Here is a 12,198-nt window from a genome sequence, read left to right as displayed (position 1 = left end):
CGCTAGCGCAAGAGACATCAGGGATTTTTGTTTCGTGTGCGTGTGCGATAGTGTAACATTAAGGACAAGCACTTCAAAAGACTTAAATCTATACTGTGTTCTCTGGGTAACAGTAAGGGAATCGTTAAAGATAGTGGCGACACCACCTCCACGACCAGTCTGTCGAGGCTCGTGCTTATAGATATAACCTGATGGTGTAGACTCATTTAGACCGATGTAGTCATTTGGTTTAATCCAGGTTTCGGTGAGGCATAATGCAGTAAGGCTATTGTCTGAGATTATTTCATTTACGATAAGTGCTTTGGGTGCAAGTGATCTAATGTTCAGAAGCCCAAATTTTAGGAACTGTTTTTGTTTGTTTCTTTGGCATTTTTCTGGTCTAATTACAGTAAGATTATTTCGAGAACGTCTTACATAATTACTTTTTAATCTCACTGCTCGGGGAACAGACACAGTTTCTATGGGGAGAGGTATGTGTGCATTTGTATCGATGTGTTGAGGTGAAGGATGGCTATTGAAATTTAAATTTAAGGCGTAGTTTACCAGTCAGAAGGTGTGCAGCGCCCTGGAGATGTGGTCCGAGAGGATCTCCGCTCCAACTCTGCTGGGGTGCAGGCCGTCAGCGCGGAACAGCCTAGGACGCTCCCAGAAAACATTCCAGTTATCAATAAAGTGTAGATTCTGAGCCGGACACCATGACTGAAGCCATTCATTAAAAGCAAAAAGTCTACTAAACCTTTCAATTCCTCGCTGGTACGTTGGAAGTAGTATAAATACACCTGCATGATCTTCATTAATTGAAAGATCTGGACCGCAGGCCACCGATTTAGCACCCGGACTCTTCTACAACGAAGCTATGCTGTTGTAATAGCTGCAGTATTTGGTTTTCATTGTAATAATAAATTAGATGTTTTCCATTAAATGTGTGTGTGATCCTGCACACCACCTACATGTGACATCATCTCACTCCTCACACAACTGCTATTCTAAATAAGGATACATAATGCAATAAGTGTTTTTAAATGTTTCTCTGTTTGTTACCAAATTATAAGAAGAACACAGATTAAATAATTAATAAGCTAAATAATACACAAACATAATAGTATTGTGGATGGATGTTGACCGCCATCGTGTGGCCACGTTTAGGAAATGCAGGTAACTCACACAATAGAAAAATAATTTGTAGTAATTATTATTATTAGTAGTAGTAGTAGTAGTAATTTATTAGTTAATTTTTTTATTAATTTACTACTACAGCTAATACTAATAATACTAATACTACTGCAATTAGACCAATCTTACACAAAATCCAAAATGATGAAAGAATACAAGGTGTAAAATCAACGGCAGGAAGAGTGGTTAAGGTTATAGCTTATGCTGATGATTATAACATTTTTAATTAATAACAGTAAATGTGCTGAACACATCTGGGAAGAGAAAGGAGTTTAAATAAAATCAAGAAATCAGTTAATTAAATCATTTGTATTATCTAAATTATTGTCTTTTCCTCTGACAATAAAATGATAATGAAATTAAATAAAATGTGTGTAGGTTTTAAATGGAGAAACAATAGAGAAGTTACATAAATATAGCTAAATATAGCATAAACATAGCTTTTTGTAAACATGTGACTCAAGCAATGGAAAGGACTGAATGGAGAGAGAAAAAACTTTATGTAAATTAGTATAGAGAGATTTTACATTTAAATATAAAGACTAATGTAATGCTTTAAATGTAAATGATTTTAAACAGAAGGAAAAAAATGTAACATCTTTTGATAAAATGTACACGATCAGCAGAAATATGGCATAAAGTCAAAAACCTAGATTTAAATATGAATGCGAATGAATAAACAATGTACTGCAATATATTGTAATAGTGTAATTTTTGACACAAAGCTAACAAAAATGTGATGGAACTTTACTAGCTATTTTTTTTGTATCGACAATCAAAACAAATTACCTTGCACTTTATTAAAAACGTTTTGCTGATAGATGCTTGTAAATATGTCTAAAATTTTAAAGCAGATATGACTAAATTTCTGTTTTTTATAACTGATGTCTTTTTTTATTATTCAAACGTATGATCACAGACCTAATCTGTGAGTTGGAGTGCATGTTGATGTTATGCTGAGCATTGTGATGTGTGTGTGTGTAATACATTTTCCCGTCGGGGCTCGCCGTAGAGGCTGTGTGGGCATGCGCACAAGAGGGCAGTGTTCTCGGGAAGATTGGTGTGGAGCACCACGTTGGACAATAATAATAAAAATAGCTTTATGAACAAATGATGAGCCTCCGTTTCTTATTTTTAGTAGCATTTCAGTTTAGGTGAACCCGATGTCAAACGCTCGGTTACAATTGTAAAACACATGATGTACTTGTGAATTAATTCTTTGAAAGTCTTTCAATAAAATTTAAAGGAAAAAGAAACACCGGCGGCCAAACTGGTAATTGTAATTATATATTAAAATTAAGTAGCACTGATGGAATACATACGTGAAAAAAAGGGGGCTTATCCTTTGTTTGTTTGTGTCTGTCACTCACGCAGAAAAGAGATTTGCACCTTGTATGAGAAAGTGGGCGGCTCTTAAAAGAGCCTTTGTGTTGATAAAGACGGCGGTAAGGCGCTTTACTTGGAGCTGGTGTACTTGGTGACGGCCTTTGTGCCCTCAGACACGGCGTGCTTGGCCAACTCTCCGGGAAGCAACAGACGCACGGCAGTCTGGATCTCCCTAGAGGTGATGGTGGAGCGCTTGTTGTAATGAGCAAGACGAGAAGACTCCCCGGCGATGCGCTCAAAAATGTCGTTGACGAACGAGTTCATGATGCCCATGGCCTTAGAGGAGATACCGGTATCAGGGTGCACCTGCTTCAGCACTTTGTACACGTAGATGGCGTAACTCTCCTTCCTGGTCTTTCTGCGCTTCTTGCCGCCTTTACCTGCCGTCTTGGTCACGGCTTTCTTGGATCCCTTCTTAGGCGCGGTCTTAGCTGGTTCAGGCATGGTGTTGCTGTTCGAGCGAACTGCGAGAGGATGAGTAACCCCCACCTAGCGGCTGCTCTATTTACAGGCTGACATTGTAACTATGCACAAGAGAACAAACGTGTGTTATTGGTCATAATCTCAAAGCTCCTGACGCGGAGCGCCTCCTCCCGCTCCTCCTACACACTTACTCCTCCCCACTGTCCCCTCTGTGCTTTGTTCCCCTTCCGCCATTTTACACTGAGCTTTGTGCTTTATGACAAAAGAAAAGAGGGAAAAGATCCTGTTTCTACCACCAAACTTTACACACACACACACACTACATAAAATAAAAAGAGAGATGTATGTAAATCAAATTATATAATATATTCTACTCAATGGAATTTATTATGTATATCGGATATTGCTTTATAAGACTTTTGACGTCATTTGTCAATTTAACCCAAGGTATACTTTGCAACACTACTGTTGCGGCTTGAGGCCTGTGTGCTATACTCCTAGGTCCACTACTAGGAGGCCCGGTGTTCCCCGTTCGTCTGGGTACATTATAAACCGATCCCACATTTAACCCTGAGAGTAGATTACAAGCAACACAAAAAAAGAATGTAAAGACAACATTCAGGAGTCATGATATCAGCTGTGAAACACAAAAAATTACACAATCTTTAAAGTTTCTAGTCTAAGAGAGCTACATTTTCTCCAACACTAATCTCATTCTAAAACTCAGTATCATTCAGAAGGAAAGCTCATTGAAGTCAAAATTAAAATACCAAATGTGGGTCAAAACAAAAAGTCACTGTTCTACTTGAAATGCCTCACTGTAAATGGGATTTTGGTGGCCATCATTTGAACAGCTATGTTAGAGTACATGTATATAAGTAGACTCTGTTTGTTATAGATAAACAAGACAACAGCTGAACAACAGACTGCACACTCTATTGTACTGAAAGCAGAGCAATGAAGTGTGATTCTGATATTTGTGTGTGACTGCCAGAATCTGGAAAACAACATGTAAACTGGTTATTAATCACCGTGACATGCCGTATTCAAACAATGGGTGAACATTTACATTTACAGATTTAGCAGACACTCTTATCCAGATTGACTTACATTTTTATTTCCGTTTATACACCTGAGCAATCGAGGGTTAAGGGCCTTTCTCAGGGGCCCTGCAGTGGCAACTTGGTGGACCTAGGATTCGAACCAATGACCTTCTGATCAGTAGTCGAACACCTTAACCACATGAACAAAGATTCATAATTAAAGACAGAACAAAACAATACACAAACAATACAAAAAAATTACAGAATGTACAGACATAACTGAAACATGTTTCAATAAATATATATGCTTGTACTGTACTTTTAATCAAGTATTGCTCTCTAGTACTTTATACAACACTGTATGTGTGTGTACACACACATACAGTGTTGTATAAAGTACTAGAGAGCAATACTTGATTAAAAGTAAAAGTATTGTACTTGAAAATACTTTGGTAGAAGTGAAAGTTACCTTTTAGAATATTACTCAAGTAAAAGTCTTAAAGTATCTGATATTTACTGTACTTAAATATCAAAAGTAGTTTCCTGATATTTAATGTACTAAAGTATTTGAAGTAAACGTAAAAACTTACATTTCAGTGATTTTCAGTAGACATAAGATCAGGGGCGGTTCTAGGATTTCATCTTTAGGGGGGCTTAGCCCTTAGTGATTATTTAAAATCAGAAGTTTTTTATATTATATATTATATGATTATATGATAGTAAGCCAAAAGTTATGGTATTATTTAAAATGGCAAAAGTGGACTCCAAAATTTTATGCATGATGTAATGATGCCAGTCTTGAATCAAATCGGTTCATGTATGTGTGTATGCACTACAATTGGTGAACAAAGATTCAGAAGTAAAGACAGAACCAAACAATAAAAGAAAAAAGAAATCAAAAGCAGTATAGAATATACAGACATAACTGAAACGTGTGTGTATATGTATATAAATTTAGAGTGTTGTAATGTAACAGTCCAGAGTTACCATACTTTGTGTGTGTGTGTGTGTGTATATATATACACACACACACACACACACACACAAATATTGAGCTCAATATGACAAACGCTGAGCTCACACACAAATAATTGAAGAACTGCTCATTTTTCAGAGATTATGTGGTGGCTCTTAAAAGAGCCTTTGTGTACGTTAGACAGAATTGAGGTTTAAGCGCGCTCTCCGCGAATACGGCGGGCCAGCTGAATGTCCTTAGGCATGATGGTCACTCTCTTGGCGTGAATGGCGCACAGGTTGGTGTCCTCGAACAGACCGACCAGGTACGCCTCGCTAGCCTCCTGCAAGGCCATGACGGCCGAGCTCTGGAAACGCAAGTCGGTCTTGAAATCCTGAGCGATTTCTCTCACCAGGCGCTGGAAGGGCAGCTTGCGGATAAGCAGCTCAGTAGACTTCTGATAACGGCGGATCTCCCTCAGAGCCACGGTGCCGGGCCTGTAACGGTGAGGCTTCTTCACGCCGCCGGTAGCCGGGGCGCTCTTGCGTGCAGCCTTGGTGGCGAGCTGCTTCCTGGGCGCTTTGCCACCAGTGGACTTACGGGCGGTCTGCTTGGTTCTTGCCATAACTTCGAGCTGTGAACTTCACGGAGAAAAAACACAATGAACGGCGCTGGCGAACGCTGTCATTTTAAGCCCTAACGCCGCCCTGTTCTCATTGGGCGGATTGAAAGCACGTCTGCCATTGGATAGAACGCGTTACGTCACCTGATGACTATTGGATCGTTCTCTGTCACGGACACAGTTCGAAACTCAAACCGCCCGCCCCTATTCTATTGGCGCGCTCAGCAGCACAGCGCTTTTGTTCTCTGTCAGCAACCTACTGCCTCTTTCGGTCATTTAGACAAGATTCAAGATTTTATTTGTCACATACACAATTATATAGAGCATATATAACCAGCAGTGAAATGTGAGTCAGGTCCGCTCCATGGACAGTGCAATTAATTAAAAATACAACCCAAAATATACATAAACATAACTATGAAAGAATGAAATAAAAGTATACAATATAAATATAAGAATAATATATAAAAAAGATGTATACTGTAGAATTAAATATAGAATGGAAAATAATGTGCATGAAAGTAAACTGTAGTCTTAAGATACTACTAAGTATTAAGATACACAGGGATGTAAAAGAGGCAAATGTGCAAACAGGTTGACACTTTCAGTATGTCAATGTGGGGTAGTGAATGATTAATATCTTACTGATAAAGTGAAGATTAAGCGAAGACATGAAGATGTTAAGAGGCTGGTTTTGAGTTTAGGAGCCTGACAGCCTGGGGGAAGAAACTCCTAAGTCTCCTGGTTTTTGCCATCAGGCTACAGAAGCGCTCACCAGATGACAACAAAGTGAAAAGATGATTACTGGTGTGGATTGCGTCCTTGATTTTAACAGCTGTTTTTGCAGTGTTTGAGGTAGATGTCCTGCAGAGCAGGTTTCATCATCATCATCATCATCACTATTATTGTCTGTCAGCTGTCTTTAAACATGGACAGTTATTATTAGTGTCAGATTTTAACACTTATTTGTTGAATTTCACATTATCAATAAAGAAAACTAGGATGAAGTTGCACTTTTTCAGTAAAAGTGGGTGGCTCTTAAAAGAGCCTTTTTGGGTGGTGAGAAACGCAGCGGTGAAAGAGTTCACTTGGTCTTGACGGCCTTCTCGGTCTTCTTGGGCAGCAGCACGGCCTGAATGTTGGGCAGTACACCTCCCTGAGCGATGGTCACTCCTCCGAGCAGTTTGTTCAGCTCCTCGTCGTTACGCACAGCGAGCTGTAGGTGGCGGGGAATGATACGGGTCTTCTTGTTGTCACGGGCGGCGTTGCCAGCCAACTCGAGGATCTCAGCGGTCAGATACTCGAGCACGGCGGCCAAGTAAACCGGAGCGCCGGCACCGACGCGCTGGGCGTAATTACCTTTACGCAGAATCCTGTGCACACGACCCACGGGGAACTGCAGCCCGGCCCTGGATGAACGAGTCTTGGCCTTAGCCCTAGTTTTACCGCCGGTTTTGCCTCTTCCGCTCATCTTGTAGTTCAGATACGTTCTAAGAACAACACCGAAATAACAGCGCTGTTCTTCTAGCTCTCTTTTATATACGCAACACGTCAACTCTCTTATTGGCTAAGACCCCTGTGATAGAAGAACCAATCCGAAACACGCCGTTGAATTCCAGCGTCAGTCCATTATTCCGTACTACGCAACACTCCCCTCCCACTTCCGAATGTGTGTGTGTGTGTGTGAGTGAGAGAGAGAAAATGAAATAAAAATGAAAATGAAAGTTTAAATGCATATCATTGTAGAAAGATAATATTTTGTAAACTGACTTATAATCAGTAACTTGATTATTCACTGATTTTATATCTATAAAGCATATATTAGTATAGAAGAGAGTAAAGACGTGTGTGTGTGTGTTTGGCAGAGAGAGAGAGAGTGTGTGCGCGTGTGTGTGTGCGTGTGTGAGAGAGAGAGAGAGAGAGAGAGAGAGAGCATGCGTGTGTGTGTGTGTGTGTGTGTGTGTGTGTGTGTGTGTGAGAGAGAGAGAGAGAGAGAGAGGAAGAGAGAGAGAAAGAGAAAGAGAGAGCGTGCGTGTGTGTGTGTGTGTGTGAGAGAGAGAGAAAGAGAGAGAGAGTGTGTCTGTGTGTGTGTGAGAGAGAGAGAGAGAAAGAGAGAGTGCGTGTGTGTGTGTGTGTGTGTGAGAGAGAGAGAGTGTGTCTGTGTGTGTGTGAGAGAGAGAGAGAGAAAGAGAGAGTGCGTGTGTGTGTGTGTGTGTGAGAGAGAGAGAAAGAGAGAGAGTGAGTGTGTCTGTGTGTGTGTGTGAGAGAGAGAGCAGGGGTCTCATTTATAAAACTGTGCATAGGATCCCTACTAAAAGTTTACGTACGCCCAAAAGCCAAAAATGGCGTACGCCAAAAAAATTTCCGATTTATAAAACCGTGCGTACGCACTCCTCTAATCAATGTTCCCTTTATAAATCACAGATCACCCAAAGATGTGCGTACGTGAACCAGCCTCAAATCCCGCCCTGTACATGCCTATTTTTAACCATAAATAGTCAATGCAAATCACTGCGCGGGCACGAGAGTGGACCTCATTATAATGAGTTTCCTCTGCGCTCTAAAAAAACAAAATTGTTACAGTTTCTACTTTTTAATATTGTTAAACTCACCAAGAAGCCAGCCATCACGTACTGCGCCTGCATTTAGTCTGTTCCCTACAGTTATGTGTCAAGATAAAGGAATCATGTGTTGAACCAGGCCAGCATGCCACAATGTTTGTGAGGGTCATGTTGGAGTCACATATGATTTGCACATTAATAGAATGCACATGCTTTCTATTAACATAAGCAAATTCATTTTCAGATGTGAACTTATAGCAACATGAGCGCAGTCAATTGCGCCGATTACATTTGGGAAACCAGACATTGCTGCAAATTGCATTTGTTCTCGCACAGTGTAGGGGAACCTGACGTATCGACTACCCATATTAAGTATACCATTCAAAACGACAGATATTATGGCACTCAGGGACGCCTGTGATATACCAGACCTATAGGGTGAGATGATAGATTCCAATAGAATTATTTCATATACAAAAAGGTCTTAGACACAAAGTTGAGGATTACTTATAGTTTTTTTTATTTAAATAATTTACCTGTCTGCCAATTCCCGCTGGAAACAGCCGGTTGCCAAGAACCCCAGAGTGGTGAGGACTTGTATTTGGACTGGGATGGCATGGTTCCGGCATGTTGCCCTCTCTAATACTGGACCCAATTCAGCACATAGATCTAAGAGCACAGCTCTAGGGAATCTAAATCGGCTTATTAGCCAGTCATCATAATGGGCCAGGAAATCATCATGGTCCCTGAAAACTCGTTCTCTCCTTATTCTGCCATTGGCGTAATCCTCCAACAGTGCCGTCATGAAGCATTACATACCCGGGTCACCGGAGGATTTATTTGTTTCTAGCAATTAGACTGATTGTTATCACCTTGACAAAATCACAATTAATTTGTGGGCGAAAATTTTAGACGAAAATGTTATAGTGAACACATACTTCTTCATGACGGTTTTGTAATGAACACCGTAATAGTTAGGACCGATGATGAGTAGCGATTGTGCTTCATGACTGTATTTGCAGACTTTGACATTTTATGAGAGCTATATGTACATTAAGGAAAATATTTAATTTTTACACTGTGTTCTGCAGTTCTCTAATAAAAGGGTATTTCATGCTATTCTGTATCACATGTAGTCGCGCCATTTCCTCCTGCGCTCCCGTTGTGGACAATGTGACTGTAAGGCAGCGCTGATTATTCATTCATTCATTCATCTTCTACCGCTTATCCGAACTACTCGGGTCACAGGGAGCCTGTGCCTATCCTCAGGCGTTATTGGGCATCAAGGCAGGATACACCCTGGACGGAGTAGCGCTGATTATTATTATTATTTTATTTTTAATACATTTTGAATTACGTTTGGATTTTACTAGATGTATATAGCCTAAAACAATCGGCACGAATAACACTGTTGGATTTAATCTTCATGATAATGTGGAAATAACGTATGAAATGTAGTGAAAAGTAAATGTCATTAATTCTAATATAATCCTTCTCACATGTATTTTCTACAATCTAACTTCAGTTCACGACCTCACCATCTGTGTCGCCAATTCCCTTTGTCTCCAGAATGTGCGTACGCACAGCTCAAAGTTTGCTTAAGGGTGCGCACATTTTCCCGTCAAGTTTGTTTTTTATAGATCACAACCTTTGCGCGAAAACTGGCGTACGCACGTTTCCAGCCCCGTTTTGTGCGTACGCACGCTTTATAAATGAGACCCCAGATCATGACAAAGATATCGGGAGTCGCGCACACACACACACACACACACACGGGAACAGAACAACAGCAACAAGTCTAAAATATAGCTGCAAGCAGCGATACCGGGGTCAAGCCGATCAGATGTGCTTAGAACCTGTCGCTGATGAACCATACCAAGTTTCGTAGCGATATGGCATTGCATTCGTAAAATACTGAACTTAACGTAAAAATTCAAAATGGCCGACACACAAAATGGCCGTCCGAAAACCGTTTGGTATCATTTGACTCAGCATGCGTCAAGGAGTCTAACAACACCTCCTTCATGATTTTAGACTCAAGTTTGCAGTAGTTATAAGCAAAAATAGCTGTTTTTAAAATCTCATGGCCACTAGGTGGCGCTGTCACGAAATGTTGCATGCACCCTCAGGTCATGACTATAATGACATATGCCAAGTTTCGTGTCAACACACAAGTTTTGCGAAGATACAGCCTCACGTCTGTTTTGACGTGCTCGACACCATGTACTGTATGTTGCCACGGTATACGAGAATGCATTGGTCTATCAAAAAACTTTTGATAACTTTTGGTCTGGGGTGTCTCTAGATCAGAGGTATTCAACTAAAATGTAAAGAGGTCCAGTAAGAGAAAGTTTCTTGAAGCGAAAGTCCGGAAGATCATAATGTCTCACTAGTTAGTGTGATATATATTTATGTAGCCTAGTAGTTGTATCAACATCTGCAAGCAATCAATACCTGACTGTCAAATCAAATACATTCAGTACAATTCAAAAACATTTTGACAATATTTATTGTCACGTAACATAGAACTGAACATATGTATGATTGTAGATATGTATAATGTTCTCTCATTAAATAAATAAAAATAGGGCTACATTTCAAAATAAGAGAAAATAAGTAAAATGTGAAAATTGTGTATCTTTAAATAAAATGCTGTCAGGTCCATAAATATTGGGACATCGACACAATTCTAACATTTTTGGCTCTATACACACAGTGTGCAGATGGACAACGACCCAAAGCATACTGCAAAAGCAACCAAAGAGTTATGCAATGGCCAAGTCAATCACCTGACCTGAATCCGATTGAGCATGCATTTCACTTGCTGAAGACAAAACTGAAGGGAAAATTCCCCAAGAACAAACAGGAACTGAAGACAGTTGCAGTAGAGGCCTGGCAGAGCATCACCAGGGGTGAAACCCAGCGTCTGGTGATGTCTATGCGTTCCAGACTTCAGGCTGTAATTGACTGTAAAGGATTTGCAACCAAGTATTAAAAAAGTGAAAGTTTGATTTATGATTATTATTCTGTCCCATTACTTTTGGTCCCTTAACAATTTGGAGGCACATATGCAAACTGTTGTAATTCCTACACCGTTCACCTGATTTGGATGTAAATGCCCTCAAATTAAAGCTGACAGTCTGCAGTTAAAGCACAACTTGTTCGTTTCATTTCAAATCCATTGTGGTGGTGTATAGAGCCAAAAATGTTAGAATTGTGTCGATGTCCCAATATTTATGGACCTGACTGCATATCTCAGTGAGAGAACGGAGCTCTAGCTTGGCAGGATGTTAAACCTGGGCTTGAATGGAGTCAGGGCCGCTCTCATACACATGTGGAGGTGCTCATTAGTGACCCTGGAACCATATTTAGTTTGGATTATGTACATTGTAGAGAAAGCTGCCTCACAGTTGTATGTAGAGCCAAACATGTTCAGGATGTATAGGGCTACTTCACTCAGACCTGGGAAAGCTGTCTCAGGGACGCTGTCTTCAGATTAGAGTGGAAATGTTTGTTCAAAACCTTTATGTTTTGTCTCATAATGGCGTTTCACATTGTCACTTTTAATAAGTGTCACAGTTTCTGTACATATGAGACACACTGGTTTAGTGTGAAGTGGGAACAGAAATGAGTCTGTATATTCTGGATTAAATGTTGTCGCGGTCCACTTTTCTTTTTTTGGAGAGCGGCATTTGTTCTTTATTCTCCCTTTCTCCGTCTCACTCGTCTCTTTCTCTCCCTTTCTCCGTCTCACTCGTCTCTTTCTCTCCCTTTCTCCGTCTCACTCGTCTCTTTCTCTCCCTTTCTCCGTCTCACTCGTCTCTTTCTCTCCCTTTCTCCGTCTCACTCGTCTCTTTCTCTCCCTTTCTCCGTCTCACTCGTCTCTTTCTCTCCCTTTCTCCGTCTCACTCGTCTCTTTCTCTCCCTTTCTCCGTCTCACTCGTCTCTTTTTCTCTCTTTCTCCGTCTCACTCGTCTCTTTCTCTCCCTTTGTTTTCTACATGTATCGCTATCTTTCTTTCACATGTAACTTTAC

The 12,198-nt window shown here is 40.4% G+C and overlaps 3 protein-coding genes across 3 annotated transcripts; all 3 read right to left on the bottom strand.

Annotated features, from left to right (window-relative positions):
- Positions 1–2,607: 2,607 nt before the first annotated feature.
- On the bottom strand, positions 2,608–3,032 carry LOC132848031 (histone H2B). Its single transcript, XM_060873541.1, has one exon. It carries the CDS (start codon positions 3,001–3,003, stop codon positions 2,629–2,631), a length of 375 nt encoding a protein of 124 aa, XP_060729524.1. The 5' UTR covers positions 3,004–3,032; the 3' UTR covers positions 2,608–2,628.
- A 2,154-nt stretch (positions 3,033–5,186) lies between these two features.
- Positions 5,187–5,622, bottom strand: LOC132849021 (histone H3). Its single transcript, XM_060875188.1, has one exon. The coding sequence runs from the start codon at positions 5,603–5,605 to the stop codon at positions 5,195–5,197; it is 411 nt and encodes a 136-aa protein (XP_060731171.1). The 5' UTR covers positions 5,606–5,622; the 3' UTR covers positions 5,187–5,194.
- A 1,047-nt stretch (positions 5,623–6,669) lies between these two features.
- Positions 6,670–7,095, bottom strand: LOC132849026 (histone H2A-like). The gene has a single exon (XM_060875194.1). It carries the CDS (start codon positions 7,071–7,073, stop codon positions 6,687–6,689), a length of 387 nt encoding a protein of 128 aa, XP_060731177.1. The 5' UTR covers positions 7,074–7,095; the 3' UTR covers positions 6,670–6,686.
- Between the last annotated feature and the right edge of the window lie 5,103 nt (positions 7,096–12,198).

This window comes from Tachysurus vachellii, chromosome 7, assembly GCF_030014155.1.
Source record: "Tachysurus vachellii isolate PV-2020 chromosome 7, HZAU_Pvac_v1, whole genome shotgun sequence".
Lineage (NCBI taxonomy): Eukaryota > Metazoa > Chordata > Actinopteri > Siluriformes > Bagridae > Tachysurus > Tachysurus vachellii.
The sequence above is the reverse complement of the archived record's forward strand: the minus strand, read 5'-3'. Positions and strand labels throughout refer to the sequence as shown.

Bases quoted from the DNA above. Each gene is read 5' to 3' on its own strand.
- LOC132849021 (XM_060875188.1), bottom strand. From the start codon at position 5,605: ATGGCAAGAACCAAGCAGACCGCCCGTAAGTCCACTGGTGGCAAAGCG.
- LOC132848031 (XM_060873541.1), bottom strand. From the start codon at position 3,003: ATGCCTGAACCAGCTAAGACCGCGCCTAAGAAGGGATCCAAGAAAGCC.
- LOC132849026 (XM_060875194.1), bottom strand. From the start codon at position 7,073: ATGAGCGGAAGAGGCAAAACCGGCGGTAAAACTAGGGCTAAGGCCAAG.